The sequence below is a fragment of the Medicago sativa genome, chromosome 6 (genome assembly GCF_051527215.1).
Source record: "Medicago sativa cultivar Bolivia chromosome 6, Bolivia_mono, whole genome shotgun sequence".
In the NCBI taxonomy this organism is placed as follows: domain Eukaryota; kingdom Viridiplantae; phylum Streptophyta; class Magnoliopsida; order Fabales; family Fabaceae; genus Medicago; species Medicago sativa.
The window spans coordinates 32,058,026-32,079,778 of NC_140754.1; the positions used below are offsets into that span (position 1 = coordinate 32,058,026).

The 21,753-nt window shown below is 32.3% G+C and overlaps 2 protein-coding genes across 2 annotated transcripts; both read right to left on the reverse strand.

Moving 5' to 3' along the window:
• Positions 1-161: 161 nt before the first annotated feature.
• On the reverse strand, positions 162-8,761 carry LOC146914564 (putative aarF domain-containing protein kinase At1g71810, chloroplastic). Its single transcript, XM_085717400.1, has 15 exons — positions 6,409-8,761; positions 5,740-5,830; positions 5,334-5,375; positions 5,113-5,221; positions 4,332-4,446; positions 4,195-4,244; positions 3,963-4,041; positions 3,148-3,198; positions 2,933-3,074; positions 2,728-2,772; positions 2,167-2,271; positions 2,032-2,073; positions 1,663-1,833; positions 702-821; positions 162-552 (listed from the first exon to the last, which is right to left on the reverse strand). The coding sequence occupies exons 1-15, from the start codon at positions 6,456-6,458 to the stop codon at positions 448-450; spliced, it is 1,317 nt and encodes a 438-aa protein (XP_085573526.1). The 5' UTR covers positions 6,459-8,761; the 3' UTR covers positions 162-447.
• Positions 8,762-10,245: 1,484 nt separating this feature from the next.
• On the reverse strand, positions 10,246-14,461 carry LOC146914565 (receptor-like protein EIX2). The gene is made up of 2 exons (XM_085717401.1): positions 11,061-14,461; positions 10,246-10,686 (listed from the first exon to the last, which is right to left on the reverse strand). Exon 1 carries the CDS (start codon positions 14,409-14,411, stop codon positions 11,076-11,078), a length of 3,336 nt encoding a protein of 1,111 aa, XP_085573527.1. The 5' UTR covers positions 14,412-14,461; the 3' UTR covers positions 10,246-10,686; positions 11,061-11,075.
• Positions 14,462-21,753: the final 7,292 nt, after the last annotated feature.

Sequence of the window (21,753 nt, forward strand, 5' to 3'; positions counted from 1 at the left end):
AAAAGAAGGACAGGAGGTGGCCAGGAATCTCCATAGACAAGCAGCGAGCAAAGCCCTGCCCGCCACAACAGAAGATACGCAAAAATCTAGGGGCTGCACAAAACCCTATCATTGTGGCATTTTTTCAAATCTTCATAATAGCATCGCATACAAAAGTAAAATATAGTAACCATAAATTACATAACTTTACAGGGGATGATTTCCATTCTTTATTACTTTTTGGTAGAAACAAGAAATACTAAATATATTTACTGTTCTAGAGAATCCTAATCATCAAAGACTTAAACTTATATTAACTTAAGAAAAGATGGAATTGAAGACAGAATTTTTTGCCAAATCAAACATTGTGACATATACTATGCAAATTCAAGTCACAATTCCTCAATGTTTTGCATTCACCTTAGTGAGAAGCAAAAAAATATTTTCAGCTGCTCCAGTACTTCCGTATCACAAAAACACCCTTTTGATAGTTCTCGCAGCAGCGCGGGATATTAACTGTTGAACCAAGTTAGCTGGCAATTGAAGTAATTGCTGCTGGGATTCTGGTGGGAGCTGAAATTTACATATATAGTCATGCATCAGCAGTAATAAATAATGTCAAAATGTGAAATTGCTTATGAATTAGAACTCGTCTTGTCTGTGTTAGCAAACATGGTTCAGCGGCCACATATCTTAAATAATACACAAATGCTTAAATTTACCTCAGGAATGACAGAAAGAACAGGAAGAATGTCTTGAATGGAGTTAACTTGATTTAAGACTAGCGACAGCTCCTCCGAGTACAGTATTTGATTCTGGTCAGGACTACCCTTTGTCTCTCCCTATATGACATTCACATAAAGTACTTTCAATTAGTCATGAACAAATTAAAATCATAAATCCTCATGTTGAGAAATGATATTTGAACAACCATTTTTTGACAACTTTTGAGACAACTCTCTCTCTCATACTCTCATTGTACTTTTATTCTTTCTCTCCCTTTTTCTCTCTCTGTTGTCATTGTCCAATCAAAAGAGAGTAAAAAAGGTTGTCAAAGAAGTTGTTTAATATTGGTTGTATAAATATCATTCCTCTTTCATGCATCATATATTTACTATTGGAATGTTGACTTTAATAGTCAGGGTATAAACTTTTCACATACTGCAATGAAGAAACCAAAAAGAAAACATGTAGTAGGCATCACTTATGAGTGGTAGAGAAAACTGGGTAGGACATTTCATATTGGATTGTACTTTGTTCAAAAATAAGGAAGCGATGTATATTTTCAAACATGAGAAATACTAACTAAATACACTTTTGAACATAATCTTCAAAAACACAATGCAATGGGGCTTGTTTTAGACCCTAAAAGCTTTAGAAGTTTACTTTCAAATTTTAGTGGAACGTGTTGAAAATTTTAATTTGGAACAGTTTTTGGTTTCTTCTTTTGTTTTGGGTACAAAGTTAGCTTTTATCTTCAGTATCATATATGAAATGAAGCTCAGTGGGCTTTCATGAGCACTGAAATATAGTATAAGAAACATAGTGAAGTTCCTGTTTCATAGGTTAGCCATCAAGTCAAGAATTCTGGTGGCCCTAAAAAAGAAAAATCAATCAATAATGATACAAAATAATAACAATGCATAGATGTAGTTTTATTTTTGTGCAAACTACAGATCTTACTATATTGAAGTCTTCTTTTCTTCTGGCCCCTGAAAGTAATAGCATAAGGCGTTGGAAGGTCCTTAAGTTAACTATATCTTCTTCGGTCATCAAAGGTGAAAAGAAGAAAGTACTGAAAGGAACTCTTGCAGCAGCTGTTTCCAGAGAAGCTAGCCCAAGTGCATCTAAACCCTACATTTGGATTGAAAGCAAATTTTAACAATCAGAGGGGGGAAACTAGATTAGAAATTAAGAAAGAAGGACCTAATGAAGGTGAAAAGATTAAACTAATATCTTATAACAAAAATATATTAAACTAATAGTCTACAGAGTCCTAGAATGCTTGAGGATCCAGAAGCATGACAAAGACTTTATCATGAAAACAAATACCTTGGCGAATTCTTGAACAATTATTTTCCTCACAAATCCACCCTGCAACAATTATCATGAAAGGCATGTTAGAAAGGAGAAGTTAAATGCAGTTGCAAAAAAGCATCTAATTTGTTAATGGCGAAGAATATGTACCTTCTCAGTTAGTGTAAAAGAAAGGATTTCCTTCATCACCATTTTCGAATCTGCACCTTCAGATGGTATCTTTACTAAGGTCTTATCTGTTTTGGCACGGAGAGACTGTCATGAAACCGTATTATTAGGACACGATTTTTAAGAAACTATGCTAAAAACTGGATTTACTGAGAAAAAAATCAAAAAGATTAATGCTCATTTTAACGTAGCTTAAAGCATTTCAATGATGCTTTGGACTGAATATCCTCTAAAATTGCTCATTTCAAACAAAAGGTCTGTTTAACAATTAGAAAATCTTTAGCAGATTACTAGAAAATACCAATGACATCAACCAAGTATTTTGTTTAGATTTACCAGTAAATAGATGAAAATCCAGCCTGAGGACGAGAACTCATAGTACGTTGATAAATTATTGATTACTTTTTTAAATAGTAAAACTAAAAAGACAAGCAGAAAGAAGCGGGGAAAAAAATAAGTAAAAAGAAGAAAATACTCGAGTCGGTCTATTTTGAAAAGAGGGAAAATAGTAAAAAGTAGAGAATGAAAATTATAAAATTTTACCTCTGTCAGCAAAGACTCAAGTCGGTCTATATCGAAAACACCGTCCTAACAAAAGAGTCGTCAAAATTAAGTGAAAATATTTAAAAAATGTCACAACATAATTAGATTTGACAATGAAGAAAATCAGAAAGAAAAGATATACGGGTACAAGAATCGAGATTGCATGCACTGGTAAGGATTTCAATGCAGGGTTTCCTATGTTTACCTTATAAAGAAGATTCTCCAAAGAAGATCTAAGCTGAGGGGAGCTGTCAGTAAGCACTTTTCTGGCAATCCATGGGTAAGTACTACCCAAGACTTTGTAATCCGGGTTAAAGCCGATTGCAATTCCTTCCAGTACAGCAAGGCTACCGACAGAATATTTTGTTTAGGATTTTATAAAATACAAGATTAAATTAAGCCTTGTACGGAAAGCTCTACCTTCGGATAACTAGTGAGAAGTATGAAGGTATCCGAAATTTGAATTTATACCTAAAAAAAAATAAGAAAAAAAGATTATACATAGCATGTCAAAACAAAATACAAACAATGAGACGACTAACATGAGGAAAACAAAAAACAGAAGAAAGAATATGCTACTCCGACAATCCTTGATGTTTGGTCCATTAAGGTTAGTGCAGACATTTTAAGAAATAATAAATTTAGAAAGGTATGTAAGGTGGATTTTTGGCCGGCCGCAATAATCAATCAACCATCTACCATTTGATAACATCATATGACTATGTAGGAAAATCAGGAGAGATATGATTTTACTCTCCTTGATTTTATTTTATCTTGTTCAGTCCTACTTGATTTTTATAGGATTTGATTTCATTTGTATTTATTTCAGTCCATTAGTGAGTGCCAATTATTGGGACAACATTTATTATAATTTCCTCATACTCTGGTTATCATTTCTTTTTCAGTTTTCATCCATTGTAGAGCTTTGCTCATCACTTTTCTATCAATAAATCAACAATTCTCTTTCATTGATTTCCTTAATTCCATCAAAAAGGATGCACATCTGTTGTCAATATATGAATATAATAAATAAGGAATATATCTTTGGTGTTTTGCGCGTGACTTTTTCCAGAATTACTTTCCCTAATAAGTAAAGAGGCTTGACTGCTATGTATGATAAACTAAAGACCATACAGTATTTCACATACTGCTTTTTTCATTACCAAACAGATAGAACTTTCAAATATTTTGTAGGTTCTAAAATTATATATTTTATTTATTAGCTAAGAACTTACATGGTTGTTCCTAAGTCTCCCAGAAGGTCTCCAAAGCTGATATTACGAACTCCTTTGGAAACAGCATTTTGGAAGACACCTACAAAGTTCAATGCAAGCAAGAGAATTAACAAATTAACCTCAAGAAAGGAAAGGAATGTTAACTGCAGCATATAGTTCTAACTATAAAATTGGAACATGTATTCCAAAAACAGTATTTTAGAATTCACCTAAACACAATAAAGTAATAAACCTGTCAAAGCCTGTGTAACAGCTTCTTTCTCTGCAGTTGGTGGAAGAAGCCTGAGAAAATTACAAGCAAGCAAATCTTATAGCATGGAAAATGTTAAATTTGATAACTTAAAATGGAACAAAAACAAACATAAATACCCAAGAGTGACAAAGTCCGTAGCCAATGCACTAAAATCACGATTTACAAGATGTAGACAAGCTTCAATGAATCCATCACGCAATTCTTGTTTGAATTCACCTGTCATGCCAAAATCTGGCCAAAACGTACCGGGAATTGTTTTAAAAAAGTATGTATATCTTATTGATTTCTTTACCTCCTTAGCTATATCTTCTAGAGTTTAGACAGACACATAAAAGTAAATAAACTAATATAGAACAAACCAAACATAAATTAGGCTGTCTAGAGATGTCATACACAAAATCCTATTTCATAATGTGAGCATTCCACTCCAACTATTTGCACCAAACAAATGCATAAATTGTGTAATTCGCAACAAAATCTTAGCCCCTTACCCAAACCATTACCAGATAAAAAGAAAACTTCAAAACACCGGGACACAACCAATGCACTGTTCATTTGTGTCCAAACTAGAGCAATGCATAATATTACTTATTTAAGTCATGCGAAATGTAATTGTGAAGACATCAAAAATTGTGAATAATCATCTGTTTTAATGCTATCAAGTACCACATATCAAGAAATGATCAACTATAGCTAGAGTTTAACTTAATCTCAATCTTTCACCTAAAAAAAAAAAAAAACTTAATCTCAATCAATAAATCCTCAAAACAAGTCAAATTTATGAAAACATCAAATACAAAGCCAAAAGAATAAATGCCAAGGATAATAAGATAAAATACGATAAAATACGAATTAGCAAACATCAGTTGGAATAACAAATTTTAATTCTTCAATTACCTAAATAAGCTAATTTGCCATCAGATGTCCTAAGAAGATTTCCAGGGTGTGGGTCTGCATGATAGAACCCACACTCAAGAAGTTGATTGAATGAGCAGTAAACTCCTACCTAGTCATTATCAGGAAATAAACAAAATAAGAGCAGGCACCATTATGCAAAAACTAAGAATTGTACTGTTCAAAATTAGAATAACTTGTTTGCAATTAATTTCAAAGAAGACCTCAATCAGGTAAAGATCCTTTACTTCTGACAACTTTCTCCCCTACAATAGCAATAGTAAACTTGTGTCAGCAGAGGGCATAATTTCTTTCAACAGGCAACAAAAAGAAAATGCAAGATACAATGGTCCTACGTAGGATATAGACCCAAAAAGACACACCGTATCAATTTGGAAGATTATTTTCTGGGGATATATTACACAGTTGTTTCTCTAGGTAAGTAACATATGTTCTAGCTCACACCATTGCAGAAGAGGATATTTGTGATATTTTCTAATAATTACAGGGCCGTCCATCTCATGTATTGCCACTGGGATAAACAGTGAATTTATCTAGGGTATTGAATCTATGCGAACATTGAACCATAATTGCAAAAATACAGTAATCAAACGGTAAATGGTATAATACCTCAATCCATTCCATGACAAGGACCTTGCGAGTTGTGTACTCTGTGTACATCAAAGGAACCACCACATCTTGTATAGAACCATATAAGTTCCTGTCCACAGATAACAAATAATAATGCATTCCCAACAAATTAGCATTTCTTGTTTCTTACTAAATGACAGCATGATACATCAAATCCGAATCTCTAGTTATGGGTTTTTATGAATTACTACCTTCGTCCCTAAATATAAGAATCTTGAGAATTTTTCTAGCCTCTTTTTATAGGACCTCTTTCACATTTTCAAATGTATTTATTATTTCTATATCCAAAATATCTATAACTAGTGGACATCCTTTTCTGTAACTAGCAATCAAGACTGACCGAAATATAAATCAATTCTCTCTCCTAAAGGATAAATTTGGGAAAACAAGAAAATTTGTTAACAAATTTAATACTACCAAATTTAGTAAGTATTGTGATTTAATCAATGAGGTCCTATAACGAGGCACGGAGGTAGTATGATGTTATAACATTTCTAAAGGATCAGAGAGCAGGGACGGACAGAGTAACTACAAGTAAATCAACCCATTTGCACACACTTTCAGACCATACGTGGTACAACTTTGAAAATAGGTTCAACCTTTCAAGGACAGAACTTCAAATTCAAAACCTTAATAGCATGCACTTACCTGAACTTGATACCATTGCTTGCTTCATTATTGTAGTCCATCTCCTGCATTCAAGCCTGTATTCAATTTCAGTTTCTAAGATTTTTAATGCTGAATGATTATATATAAAACTAATTTGTTGAATCTTATAATCTCAAAAAGAAATAATTTTTTTTTGAGTGTTCAGTAGTGTAGAAGCAAGAAACTGGTGAAGAAAAAGAGAGGAGAGAGAGGGGGAGAGATTTTCTGAGTAAAAACTGATTCGGTCATTTCTGAATCAATTAACAGACTAATTTGCATCAATGGTAAATTTTAATGAAAAAAAAAAACAATAATATATAAGGATGGGATGCCAATAAAATGTTGTACTATGACTCCTAATCAAATAAAAATACAATTGTTATTGCACAAAAAATGGACTTCAATCCTTACAGAAGCACAACTAATTCATTGCATAAACTTCTGATCAGGACACAAGAATATATTCACTGATTCCAGATCAAAATAAAAAATGCCTTAAACAGCTTATTTGTTGCATGCTAACAGCAACAAATCATTTCCATCAAATGCCTACAAAATTCTTATTTCCGTATATTTGTAAGTTGTTTTCATAAGCTATCCTAAAGAGCTTATGAACATGTCATAAGTTTGTTTCTTAAATTCTCCCAATGTTTGGATAAACAGCTTATTTCCAGCTTATAGAAAAACACTTCGATATAATCTATTTCTATATCAAATAAAGTTAATTTACTTTCGTATAAGCTATAAGTTGTTTTCATAAGCCATCTTGGAGAAATTATGAAAATAAACTGAAAATAGCTTGTGAACAATGTCAGAAGCTGTTTTCATAAGTTCTCACAAATCGTCTCACAAAACTTATGCCACTATATAAACTCAAATAAGTGAATCCAAATAGTTGTTTAGATAAACAGCTTAATTTACAGCTTATAGCATAAACTCTAATCATAAAAATGCTTATGAATAGGTTATTTTATATAATACAAAGTCAAAATGTTTTTGTAAAATCTGTAAGTTGTTTTCAAAAGCTATCTTGAAGAGATTATGAAAATAAGCGGAAAACAGTTTATGGAACATGTCATAAGTTGTTTCTAGTTGTTTTCCTCTGTTCTCACAAACAGTGTCACAACTCACAAGTGCTTATGGTAGTAGAAAAGTTCAAATAACTCAATTCAAACACGCACTAAATTAAATGAAAAAGCTATTAAATTCAACCAAAAACTAGAGTAGCAGAAAACAAGAAGAGATTCTATAACTGATAACTCTACCTCAAACTCACATATCAACAGATCATGAAAACGTGCATCGAAGTCAGTCACTATACATATAAAAACCTTATCTTGTAGCCTATTGCATAAGTGCTTATCATAAAAGTGCTTACAAATAAGCTATTTCTACAACATAAGATAAAATAAAATCAAAAGGTTTTTGTATTATATATAAGCTTTTTTCATAAGCTATCCTGGAAAGCTTATGAACATCATTAGCTAATACCATAAGTTCTCATAAAGTGTCACAAGTGTTTATGTCAGTAGATAAGTTCAAGTAAGTCAATTCAAACAACGAAAAAGACACTGAAATCAAACTCCACCACAAAACTCACGAATCAACTAAAGAACAAAAACTCCAATAATACCTGAAAGGCTGAAACATCTCAAGCTATTATGAAGAGCTTATGAAAATAAGCTGAAAACAACTTATGAACGTGTCATAAGCTTTTTTATCAAGTTAAAATAAGCTGAAATTCACTAAAAAAGACGCTGAAATCAAATTCCACCAGAAAACTCGAAAAATCAACCAATAATAACAAAATATTGGTTAAAACTAATATAGTTAAAACTGCTAGGTTCACCAATGTCATATTATTGACTAGATCAACAAAATTAATGACAAGAAACTTAAAGATTATCCAGGCTATATCCTCCCACATATGGTACAATAAACTCACGATGTTTCTATGTTTAAAAAAAAAACCTCACGATGTTCAAAATTATTCGTCCCATGCGTTGAATTTTTGTTCTATGTTGTGTTGTGTTGTCTTTGTATCATCAAACGTCCCGTAGAAGAAAGATAAACAGAGAAAGAGAGAGAAAGAGAAACATGAAGAAGAGAGCAATTTTATTTTTATTTTTTTGAAAGAGAATAATAGAGCAGTTGGTACACATAAAAATAAATGGCAGAAAAAAAGGAGAAGAAGAAGATATGGAAAGTGATGGAATAAAAAATAGAGATGAAATGGTAATTATTTAACTAAGAAAGTCCATTCCATGGCTTACCTCCCCAATTGGATGGAATGAAAAGAAGAAGTGGTGGAATGGGATGGAATGGATTCCATCATGTTCCATTCCACTCCATTAAAATTTTACAAATCCAAACAATGGGATATGACTCCATCCCACTCCATTCCATTCCACTCCATCACATTCCATCAATCCAAACATAGCCTAAATGATTCGTATGATTCGTAAGCGTTATTTTAATCTTGATACATGTTATAACCTTAGTTAGTCTCGAAACACAACTCATCTAAACTCTAAGGGTCCGTTTGGTGCACATGATAGGAAGACAGGATATGATAAAACTATCATATCCTGATTCAATATGCTGTTTGGTGCACCAACATGAAAGGATAACTTAAACCCATCTCTAATCCTATCCTACCCATCATTTGTTATTTTTATCCTTAGTTTTTGGTGGGTTAGCAACCTGATAGTAAAAATTATCAAGCGCGCATCCTATATTCTCATGTCACCTCCTTCGACTCCCACTTCTTCTACCTTTCTTCATGTTTTGTTCTTTTTCCTTTTTTTTCGATTTTCTTCCAATCGATATCTTGCTGCTTTTGGGTTTTCGATTTCGTTCCAACTTCCTTTATCAGTGCGAACAGCAAAAAAAAAAAAATGAAACTCTATCATCATTGAAAAAGAAGAAGAAATTCACTTACTTATATGCAATCGAGCATGGATGAAAAATGTTTTGATTCACTCTTCAATCTTCTGTGGAGATTGATTGAACATTCATGATTGTTTGTGGGTGAAAGATGGTGAAATTTTAGAGTGACAACAAATGAAATGAAAATCTATAAAAAAAAAATCTCTAGATTCTTGTAACAGAAAATCTATATTTTTTTTAAAGCTAAAACAAACGCTCCCCTAATAGCTTTTCATTTTAGAGTCAAAATAGATTTTTTTTATAAAATGATTTTTCCAAAAATCCTAAACAAACACTTAAAAATGACAAAAGTGATTTTTTTTACACAAAAAATAGATTTTTTTTCTAAAAAAATCTTAAACAAACGCACCCTATATCACTCTCTCTGACCTGTCTTATCTTCCATTTTCTCTGTTTTAAAATACATCAAAATATGGTGACTTTCTCATTGAGAAACATTACACCCTCCTTTACCACCAAAATTCGGAACTTCTTGTGCTCAGAATTTATGCCTATTTCATGCTGACGTTTTGGTTTGTCTATTATGTGGAAAGTTTATACCTTGACTATTCAAGTCCACATTCCAACAATAATTATATGAAACTTTGAAATGATAAATGGCTTATGATATTAATTTGATTATCACTGATTATAAGTACTTTCCTGTCAATGGCCTATGATTGGAAACAGAAAAGGTTAGTCTAGTTTTAAACCAAGGCTAGTCCTATGATAAGTCTAAGCCACTGAACCATTTTTCAAAAACACAGACAAGTTCCTAGTCATAAACAATTTCACATTTATCACTGTTGATGCATGACTATATATATGTAAATTTCAGCTCCCAGAAGCAATTACTTCAAAGACCAGCTCACTTGGTTCGACTTCGACAGTTAACTTGTGAGTAGAATGCATGGGAAAATGGCACATGTACTTTTTACTTACAGAATACTTCACCAATGTTTATTGCATAAATAAATTACAGAGAATATAAGAGGTATTGCAAGTTACAATTCAATTCAACTAGAGACTAATACATAACAGATAAATAACATAACCATATAATATATTACAAAGAGACAGCCCACCATTCTATTTCCTAGAGAATAGTTTCTCCTCACCTTCAAGATCTCTCAAAACACTCAATTTGTCCAGATTACACATTCCAGTAATTGTACAACGGGATGTCTTTTGCACATATGGACTGTGTTTTTGAGACATATTTGGGGCGAGGAGACATCATATTCCTAGAGTTACAATGCAAATAAATTTCAAGCCTGAGCACCTTAATCTGATCCACCACCAATGCACCATCGAGTAATCTTTAGTGAAGATGCATAATATTCTGCAACCCTGTCAGTTTAAGTGTTAAAACACAAGATTAGCCAACACATTTTTAGATAGATAACTTTAGAACGTACATGGCTTACACTATCAGAAAGATAGATAGATATAAGTAATGTGTAAAATCATACGCTTATTTTAATGGAAAAAAAATATCAGTTAAATTCCTCCAAATTACTAACAGCACATTATGTACAAATTGTAGAGACATAAAATTAAGAATCTTCTAATAAAAATCGTATGTAAAAAACGATATATTTGTAGATACTGCGATGTTATATTATGATGACTATTTGAAGTATCAGAGATTTTGTGAAATCTCCGATACTGTTTGAAGTTAAATGTAAGTATACATGAGACAGCTAAAGTTAAAGTATTATTACCAGTTTGTCTCTGAGCTACCATCTGCATTTCACATAAATATTATCCGCTACATTGTTCATGAACTTGAAGTAAGCATGTCTCCAAGAGCGCTTGATTAGGATTGAGCCAAACACTCCCCAGAAGCCTATAATAAATCCGAATGTCAGACTGATGTAAAATCCACGATTGAGAAGCAAATCTTCATCATCTTGAATTTCAACTTTCGGTTCACGTGGTGGCTCACCCTGAGCACACAATTTTACAAGTGGTGGACCACAAAGATCAAGATTATCTTCGTAAAATGAGGCATTGAAACTTTGTAGTTGTGTACTCGTTGGAATTTCTCCAGATAATTGATTATGTGACAAATCTAACACACCAAGCCGATCTATTTGGGAAAGACTCGAAGGAATTGAACCAAGCAAGTTATTTCGTGACAAATCAAGAAAGTCAAGTGATGTTAGCTTTCCAATATTTGAAGGAATTTTCCCTGTCAAGTTGTTTCTTGATATATTCAATGAGACCAGTTGAATCAAATTTGCTATTTCAGGTGGAATCTCTCCTGAAAAGTGATTGCTTGAGAGATCTATGCTTTTTAGAAGAAACAATTCATTGTTGTTGAACAGTTGTTCTACACCTTTCCATGTCAAGAATGCACTCAATTCATAGCCTTCTTGAACAATCGCAGATCTTTGGTGAATAAAATAAAAATGACTGATAAAACCATCTGGTGAATCTTTTTGAGTCATTGAAGTGAAATTTTTAAAGCATTTTGGAATCTGCCCAGAGAGATTGTTCAGTGAGAGATCAAAAAGTTGAATATTTTGTAGATGGCAAAGTTCAAATGGTAAACTTCCAAAGAAATGATTCCTTTGTAAGCTTAAAATTTGCAGATCTTTTAATTCACTTCCAATCCAATAAGGGATGAGTCCATTTAATCTATTTTCTCTCAAATCAAGCATTACTAACTGTGTGCAGTTCATTAAGGCGAAAGGGATCTCCTCTGTTAAGCTATTGTTCCTCAACAGTAATGCTTGCAGTCTTGCAAGTGATCCCATTGAAGTAGGAATCTTCCCTGAAAAATTGTTGTGGCTCAAATCTAGATAAACTAAGGACTTGAAATTACTCCAACAATCTGGAACTCGTCCAGATAAATGATTATTAGAAAGGTCAAATTGACCTAACACTGCATTTATACCATTTTCACATAAAAATGGAATAGAATCAGAGAATTTATTTTTGGACAGATCAATAACCATGGAACCTTGGAGAAATGGTGGAACGGGCCCTTCCAATTTATTTGATGAAAAATATAAATAAGAACAACGATTTTTGACTTGAAGATTTGGAATTGATCCTTTGAGATTATTGTTTGAAACGTTGATTTTGTTGCACTCTTGTGATGATAGTTTAGCCCAAAACCACTCAGGAACATTATCTGAAATTCCAGCATTTGAAATATCAAGATCCTGCATGTATTTTTGTGTCTGAATCCATTTAGGAAATGTAGGACCAAGTTTGCATGATCTCAATTCTATATTGTACAGTTGAAAAGGTGGCACCCAATTTTGGGTAAATCTCAATGCTAGTGAATTGTCAGACAAGTCCAATTCCTTTAACATTGACATACCAGAAAAATGGAAGTCAGAGATCACACCACTTAAAGAGTTCAAATTCATTTTAAGTTTCCTTAGTGTAGTTGGAAATCGAATATCTTCAAATATCTTCCCGTTTAGTCTATTTTCAGAAATATCAAATATTTCCAAAGATGAGAATATTGAGAGATCAGGTAGTGTGCCATTGATTTGATTCATGCTTAGGTATAATTCTTGGAGTGAGTATCTAGCACATCTAGATAGGTGATTAATTAATACTTGAAGCTCACCACTGAAACTGTTATTGGACAGGTGCAATGATTTCAACTTACATGCATTTATCCAAAATGATTTCGGAATCCCCCCTTCTAAAGAGTTTGATGCAATGGATAACTGTTCCAACTGAAATGGCAAGCTACTACCTTCAGGAATCTTTCCACTCAGCTTATTATCAGAAAGGTCCAATGTTTTCAATGATGTGAATATAGAAAGGTCGGGTAGTGTTCCAGTGATTCCATTAACACTGAGGTCTAACACTTGAAGTGAGTTTCTAACACAGCCACTAGACAAATTATGAAGAATTGTTTGAAGGTCTTCAGTGATATTGTTGAAATGCAGGTTTAAAGAACGTAAGGTGCATATATTCATGAAGGATTTAATCTGCCCACCCTTCAATCTATTACCTGATAGGTGAAGACTCTCAAGAGACTTCATCAATATGCCATAGTCACTTGATGGAGGAGCCTCCAAGTGGTTGTAAGAAAGGTCAAGCTCAACAAGATTGGAACTTATGTTCGACACCCACTCAAATATCAAAGATGACGCAAAGTTGTTCTCAGAGAGATCAAGGATAGAAAGAGAAGTGGAAAAGTTGAACTTGGATTGACTCAAGGAATGGATAAAATGATCAGAAAGGCCACAATGTGCTAAACTTAGTTCTCTCAGTTTTGGTAACTTACCAACCATTTGCAACCAACTATTAGATTTATTAAGATTAGATATTGACAACATGTGAAGATGGGTTAAAGAAGTTAGATTAGACAACCACTGACCTCCTTTGTGATCCCTGTTGTCAATAGTCAGAGCACTATCACCATATCCTGCCCCAAGATAAAGCTTTTGTAGATTCGTAAGCTTTCCAAGTTGAAATGGAATGCTTCCTTCCAAAGCATTGTTGCTGAGATCAAGAAATTGCAAGTTGGAGAGATCTCCAAGTCGATGAGGAATCACACCATCTAGAAAATTATTGGAAAGATTCAAGTATTTCAAATGAGAAAGAGATTCCAATGGAATAGGAATTTGTCCTTCAAAATTGCAATTGGAAAGATCAAGGTATCTTAGGTTTCTTAGAGATCCCAAGAAACCTGGGATATAATTGCCTTCAAAATTATTTCCACTGAGCTTCAAATACTTTAATTGCTGCAACTCTATCAGTGACTTGTGGATATCACCACTGATATAAAATGTATTGGCATCATCATCATTATAGTAACCATCATATTTACCATGAAGGTCGAGCATAAGTACATGGCCAGTGACGTTGCTGCAACCAATTCCATACCATTGGCAGCAATCTTCTGTTGTCCAAGATGACAACATGTCAAATGGATCACCAAGGGCAGCCTTAAATTGAAGGAGTGCCTGCCTCTCACTTTGAATGCACCTAACGACCTCTTTTGAGCAAACAAGCTGGTCTGCTTGCAACACCAAACACATGAGAAATATTGTTTGAATCGATTTTAAACAAAATAGATTCATAATTGACATTGTGGTCATGACAAGTTATGTATGAAGATATGTATGTAATTTGATTGATTGTTGTGTGTACTTAATTGCTTTGCCAATAGCTGAATTTATAATATATTGTAGCCAAGTACCCTTATGAAAAAACGAAAAGAGTAATGATAACGAAGAAGACTTTAGAGTCTTTCGTTAAAAAACTAAATGTGACATGGAAATTTCATTGATTCAGTATTCTAAAATAATCAATCTTTTTTAGTTATTTGTTATATATATTATTTTTTGATAAAAAAGTTTTAAACAATTATTCTTTTTACAAAATAGTAGCAATTTATTTTTATATTGATTTTTAGATAATGCTGTTTCAACGAAACTTGTATTCACCGAGCTTCACCAATTTTTAGATAACGCACTTTTTCTTCTTTTTGTTACGAAAACAATTTTGTATTCGTGAAATATTCATAGGATTTTTTCGCGAGATATAGGGCCTGTTTGTTTTGGATTTTTTTTTAAAAAAATCTATTTTTTTGAGTAAAAAATCACTTTTTTAGTTTTTGTTGTGTTTGTTTGAGATTTTTAAAAAATCCATTTTGCTAAAAAAATCATTTTTAGCCTCAAAATGAAAATCTATTTCAAGTAGCTTTTCCAAAATCTATTTTTTTCTTAATGCAAGGAACTCAAGTGTAGGTGTTCCAAAATGATTTTTATGATAGTAGACAAACAGAAATAGCTTTAGATTTTTTTAAAAATCTCTAACAAAAAATCTCTAGATTCTTTTAACTCAAAATCTATTTTTTTTAAATCCGAAACAAACGCACCCATAGTATTGTTCTTTTCAAAATTATGTAATGATGAAAAACAAGGACAGTTAGAACAACAAAACAAAATTATGTAATGATGAAAAACAAGGACAGTTAGAACAACAAAACAACGAGTTGGCAATTAACAAGTCAAGTAATAAATAATTTGTTAAGAACAAATGATTACTCGGAAATTAATGATTTTGAAAAATGATCATTGTCCTTATTTTTTTTATCATTCTCATGGAGTATCATGGAAATTGGTCGGTTGTTTTTTGTTTTTTTTTTTTTTGAGAGAGGAAATTGGTCGTTTGTTACTTTCTCCTTTTTATTTTAATTTTCATTTTAGCATTTTTTTCTCAAAATAATTACCACTTCACAATAAAACAACGACTTGGACCTCACAATTATGTGTGAGTTTAATTTCAGTGGACAGCCACTTCATCTAAGACCAAAAACAAAAAAACAACGACTTGGAAATTCTTGGTCTCCAGGCCAATCAGCATGTCAAGTAATAAATAATCGTTAAGAACAAATGATTACTCAGAAATTAATGATTTTGAAAATTTATCTTTGTCCTTATTTTTTTTATCATTCTCGTGTATCACGGAAATTGGTCGGTTGTTACTTCCTCCATTTCATTTTAATTTTGTTTTTAGCAATTGTTTCTCAAAATAATTACCACTTCGAATTCAATGCAACATTTATTGTTTTTGACTAAAGCAATTTTGTATTTGTGAAACATTCACCAAATATAGCATTGTCCTTTTCAAAATTATGTCATGATGAAAACAAGGACACTTAGAAAAATTAGGATCACACCAAAACAACGACTTGGAAATCATCCGGTCTTCAGGGCAATCAACACGTCACGTAATAAATAATCGTTAAGAACAAATTATTAACCTAAATTAATGATTTTGTTAAATGATCATGTCCTTTTTTTTTTATCATTCTCGTGTATCACAGAAATTGCTCTGTTGTTACTCCCTCCGTCTCATTTTAATTTTCATTTTAGCATTTTGTTGTCTCAAAATAATTACCACTTAGATGTTAAATGTAACATTTATTGTTTATTTCACAAATATACCACCGTTACTTATTGAATTTCACTCTACTTAACTACAATCAATATGAGTGTTTTAGTAAATGATATTAATTTTGCTATTGAAATTCATTCAACTAATCATTGTTTTATTAACCGCACACAATCGTAAATAAACAAGTATATTGAGACGGAGGGAGTAGTGCATATCAGTCTTCCCATAAACTAACCATCCTGAAAGTAAAACCGAAAGCTTAAGAGCCTGTTTGGAACAGTTTAAGTTTTTAGTTTTCAAAATATGCATTAAAAAATCAATTTTAGAAAAAGTGTTTCAAAGAAGAGAAAAAGAAAAAAACTTGTTTGGTAATGTGACTTTTTCAAAACTGTTTTAGAAATGAAAACATAAGAAAATTCATTTGGTATTATAATTTTCAAAAACAATTTTACAAAACAGAAAATCAGAAAACCTATTTGGTAGTCAAATTTTTTAAAAACTTTTTTTTTAAGGAATTTTTATAAAAACTTGTTTTATTATCTATATAAATTATATGATCGTACCTGATCAGAAGGTGGTTGTCGGTGCTTCTTTAATGTGTGGTTGACGGTGGTAGAAGTACGTCAGTTGAGCGTTGGAAGTACCGACGCTCAAGTCATTAGAGGTTCAAAATGGGGGTTCGAGAGTGAAAAAGATTCTACCTTGGAGGCTGCGAGGAGCCTCCTATTTATAGAGGTGGGTGAATGCAGAGTCGTTGTAATGACACACGTGTGTCCGACGGTTAAGAAATCGGGGGAAGTGTAACTGCTGGTGAGATATTCGCGGGAACATGGGAAAATAGACGTTGTTTGTTTGAACTTGTCTCAGTTGCTCCGAGCACCCCCCTCAGGGAGAAGGGGTGTGTTGCGAGTAATTTGCCAAATGCAGCATTTGGGCTTGATTTGTTATTGGGCCTAAGTAATTGGACTTAGGTCTTTGATCTGTCCATAACATTATATTACCCTTTATATAATTGCTTTTTCCTTACAGTTTTATCCTTAGTTACCAATCAAATTAAATTTCAAGTATTTATAGTTAAATGTAAAATTTAGTTACTAACTAAATAATATTTAGATACAAAGTTTTTTTTTGACAAACTATTTAGATACAAAGTTAAAATTTGTTCAAGCGATATAATATTAAAAATTGTGGAACACAACAAAATATTATAGCATAAGCGATACAATTTTATCCATAGACCGTTGCTTTATCAGTTCTTTTCCTAATCGACACACTGCCCTTGATACTTCCTTGAAATTGCATGAGATTGTTTTTGTGGAATGTTGAAAGCGGTTTGAAGCAAATCTATGACGAACATTATGACCAATTATGAATAAAAATGTGGCAACTTTCTCTTTAACAAGCACATCCCTTGAGTCACTTATGTAGTTTTTCCCCACCAATTCATTATAAAAATTAAGATAGCACTCTTTCTTCATTCGAAATAAATCAAAACAACTAATTCAAGACCCATTTAATTTAAAACTTCATCAATGAACTCACGAGCAGACAATGAAGATGTCAAAACCATTGATTTGTCAAAGTATTTGTCTTGATAGTCATAAATCATATTAGTAAATACATATTAAAACTAGTTCCACAAATTCATCATCAATTGCATCAGATCATATTACTAAAGACATAATAAAACTAGTTCCACAAATTCATCATCCCTTGCATCAGAAATAGAATCATCACTTTGTTCAATATCAGTTCTGGTTATAACTTGTCATACAAAGTAAAATAATAAAACTAAAAACAAGATACTCGATAAAAGGAAAATAAAAGGTTTTATGAATATCAATTATTTAGCAACATCATGTAAATAAACACACAAGCGATTGCTCAGCAAATAGAAAGAAGTAAACAATCATAAATAACCTAAACAAAATACTAAGTACGTCTCATCACTATCACCACCTATACAAGTTATATTGTTAGGCCTACGTACCCATCCACGCTTCCTCTCATTAGACATGGAAATAAACACTTCCCTCCAATCCGGATTCATAAGCTTTTCCAAAGCTTTTCGATAGGCGTCATCCAAAATGTCTTCTAGTTCATTAAGAGCAGCCACACACTTGGTAAGAGAACAATCCAAAGTTACACCTAAAGTATCGGCAGTTAATTGCCATCAGGTGAGTTTTTTAGCAATCCCAAAACTTGAAACAACAATTATCTTTTTCCTACTGCATAAGATTGATTGGTCTTGGGGCAGTATTAATTAGAATTTAGGCGTCAATATTTTTTTTCCTCAGAGGTCCCCTTCATGTGAGGCTACGTGCAGTGGGTCTTGATGCACCTGCATTAGGTCCACCCTAGATAAGAGAATGTTTTGGACTAAAGTAGTAATGTTTAGAGGGAATTTAAATGCTTTTAAGTAAATTTAATTTCATTGTTTTAATGAAAATTTAGAGAATTAAAAAAACGATGGAAATTTATAAAGTATCTATACTATATATAAAGAAAAGAGCAATGCTATATCTCTAGAAAAATAACATCAAGAATTCATCAAGAATAAAGAGCAGCCAACCACAATGCACTATACTACCCCTTTCAGCACACTTTTGGGTTGGAATTTTCTTTCCAAAAATACCCTTAATTTTTAATTTTAATTTTAAATACAAATAACACATGTAACAAATAGATAAGAATAAATTTAATTTAAGGAGAAAACTTACGCACAATTCCTTATGAATTGTTCTTACTGTTAGCCAATTATAAAATAACACATGGATTACTAATACATGTCACTAATCGTCCATGTTAACCCTCTTTTACCTCCGTTAACCACAGATCAAACTCCCAAAAAACTAGCACAAAACAAAAACTCATCTTACTTTTTTATCAGCCGATTTTATGTTGTACATCTGTGTTGTTTCCCTCAATACAACCGACAAAGATTGCCAAGTATTTTCATATCCCATCAACAAAAAACAATATTTCCGTATTATTTTATTACTTCCACAAAAAACAATATTTCCATTTTATTTTATTAATTGATTAATATAAGTTACTCTTCCTTAGCCTTTGATCAATTGTAACAAATGTAAGCAAAAAATAATGGTAAAGATTGGACTTTATATCCTCTAAAAAAAGATTAGTCACAAACGTGAAGAAAAAATAATGTTAAAGATTAGACTTTAAATCCTCTAAAAAAATATTAGTAACAAACGCGAGTAAAAAATAATGTTAAAGATTAGACTTTAAATCCTCTAAAAAAAGATTAGTAACAAACATGAGAAAAAAATATTGTTAAAGATTGGGCTTTAAATCCTCTAAAAGAATGATTAGTAACAAACGTGACAAAAATATAATGTTAAAGATTGGACTTTAAATCCTCTAAAATAAAGATTAGTAACAAACATGAGCAAAAAATAATAATGTTTTTTTTTACAAAAGTAAACGATATTCATTCATTCAAATTCATAGAGTACATTGATACAATACAAATCCAAATTCGCTAAAAACAAAAAGGATGAATCTGTGGACAAACTCACAGTATCCATGTTAATTGCATAAAACGGCAAAGTATCTATGCCTACAAATATGACTAATATGACTATATTCAAAGTCTCCGGAATACTCATGTCTCCGGATCTGCAACGTTGACGACGCCAAAGTCATTGTCATTGATCGGATCTGCACTTGCTCAAAGCTAATCTTTCAACCTGAATCAAATAAACACCGCACTAAGACGGGAAATCAAAAACACACCGCCAGAGACGGGAAATCAAAACAAACAGAGTCGTTCAGAGACGACGAAATCACAAAAACAAATGAAAGAAAACAGAAAATATGTGAAATCACTTATTTAATTAGGATAAAAGGAAAAAACAACTCGTAGGGGTGATTTTTGGATCAAAATTGACTCTAAATCACCCCTCTGACAAAAAGAAGAAGAAAAAAGGGGTGACGGATAGGGTTTGAGAAGGAGAGAAGAGAGGTATAGGTGTGTAAAACTTGATTGTTGTTAACTATAAATATGGTTAAAGATTGGACTTTAAATACTCTAAAAAAAAGATTAGTAACAAACGTGAGCAAAAAATAATGTTAAAGATTGGACTTTAAATCTTCCGATAAAAAGATTAGTAACAAACGTGAGCAAAATATAATGTTAAAGATTGGACTTTAAACCCTCTAAAAAAAAGATTATTAACAAACGTGAGCAAAAATCAATGTTAAAGATTGAACTTTAAATCCTCTAAAAAAATAGTAGGACTCAAAATATTTTAGAAAAAGATTTGTTAGCACTATATTAAATATTAATAAGTAGGGTTATCACAGTTAATCGTTCGTTCCCGCATTGTTTAGTTTTTTTCAACCTCTCTCAACCCTCTGCATCAGAATTCAGAATTAACCTGTTTAGTTTTTTTCTTTTCTTTCATGTTACAACTAATCAAAGTCGATTAATTTTATGGGTTATATATTTGACTTTGTTGGTTTATAAGCGATTATGATTCAAATTGTTTACGATTAATTTTAAGAATTATTTGAATTTGCTGATTTATAATTGCTTATACAAACTACGATAGAGTGGTTTTTTTTATATATAAAGAGAACCGTTGTAACACCCCGTTTTCCCAACATAAAAATTTCATTTAAAATCAGAGTATTTAATTCACAACGGAATGTCACACACTACTTTAACATCTCAAAACAGATAATAATAATTATCCTTCAAATTCAACATCATGAAAATCTTAAACTGTTGCAGCGGAAAATAGTTCAACATTTAAAAGTCTTGGCACGCAGGCCTTATTGGAAATTCTCATAAATTAGTTCATAAAAGAGACACGTAAGGAATAGAAGTAAAAGCAAGCCCCCATCCCGTTACGTATCAGAGCACCTAGACACCAATTGAGGAGTCTACTCACGAACGCCTCTAATCTTTATTACCTGCACATTACCCACGGTCGAGGCAACATATACGCAGAAGGGGTGAGATTTTATAATCAATACATTAAACATATAATCCAATAAAATGCATTTAACAACTTAAACATTAATAACATATCATCAATTAGCATATTTTTCATTTCATAACAAATACAATCATCAATACCATTACTAATTTTCATCACAAATCATAATCAACTTAACACTTAACTTGACGACACAACTCATCTTTGACCATGCAACTCTATCAACTCAACAACAACTTAACAACACAACTCTTCTTTGACCATGCAACTCTATCAACTCAACAACAACTTGACAACTTAAACATCATGAACTTCTTGATATGCAAATGCATGTGGTACCAATCAACAACAAAATGAGCATAATGGCTCTTCAACGTGTGAGCACAAAGGCTGCCGGGCCTAAAGCCCCCAACTTTAATGAGCACAAAGGTTGCCGGGCCTAAAGCCCCCAACTTTAATGAGTATGCAATGAACTCAACTTCCAACAACTTAGACAACAACATAAACAACTCCTACGACTCATAATCATGGACCACTCCTTGAATTCTACAACATAGACCGACTCATGCAACTT

Bases quoted from the DNA above. Each gene is read 5' to 3' on its own strand.
- LOC146914564 (XM_085717400.1), bottom strand. From the start codon at position 6,458: ATGCAGGAGATGGACTACAATAATGAAGCAAGCAATGGTATCAAGTTC. The intron at 5,376-5,739 runs GTATTATACCAT...TTGCTATTGTAG, and splicing joins TTGTCATGGAATGGATTGAG to GGGAGAAAGTTGTCAGAAGT. The intron at 1,834-2,031 runs GTATTTGTTTTC...ATCCAAATGTAG, and splicing joins TTGTTCAAGAATTCGCCAAG to GGTTTAGATGCACTTGGGCT.
- LOC146914565 (XM_085717401.1), bottom strand. From the start codon at position 14,411: ATGACCACAATGTCAATTATGAATCTATTTTGTTTAAAATCGATTCAA.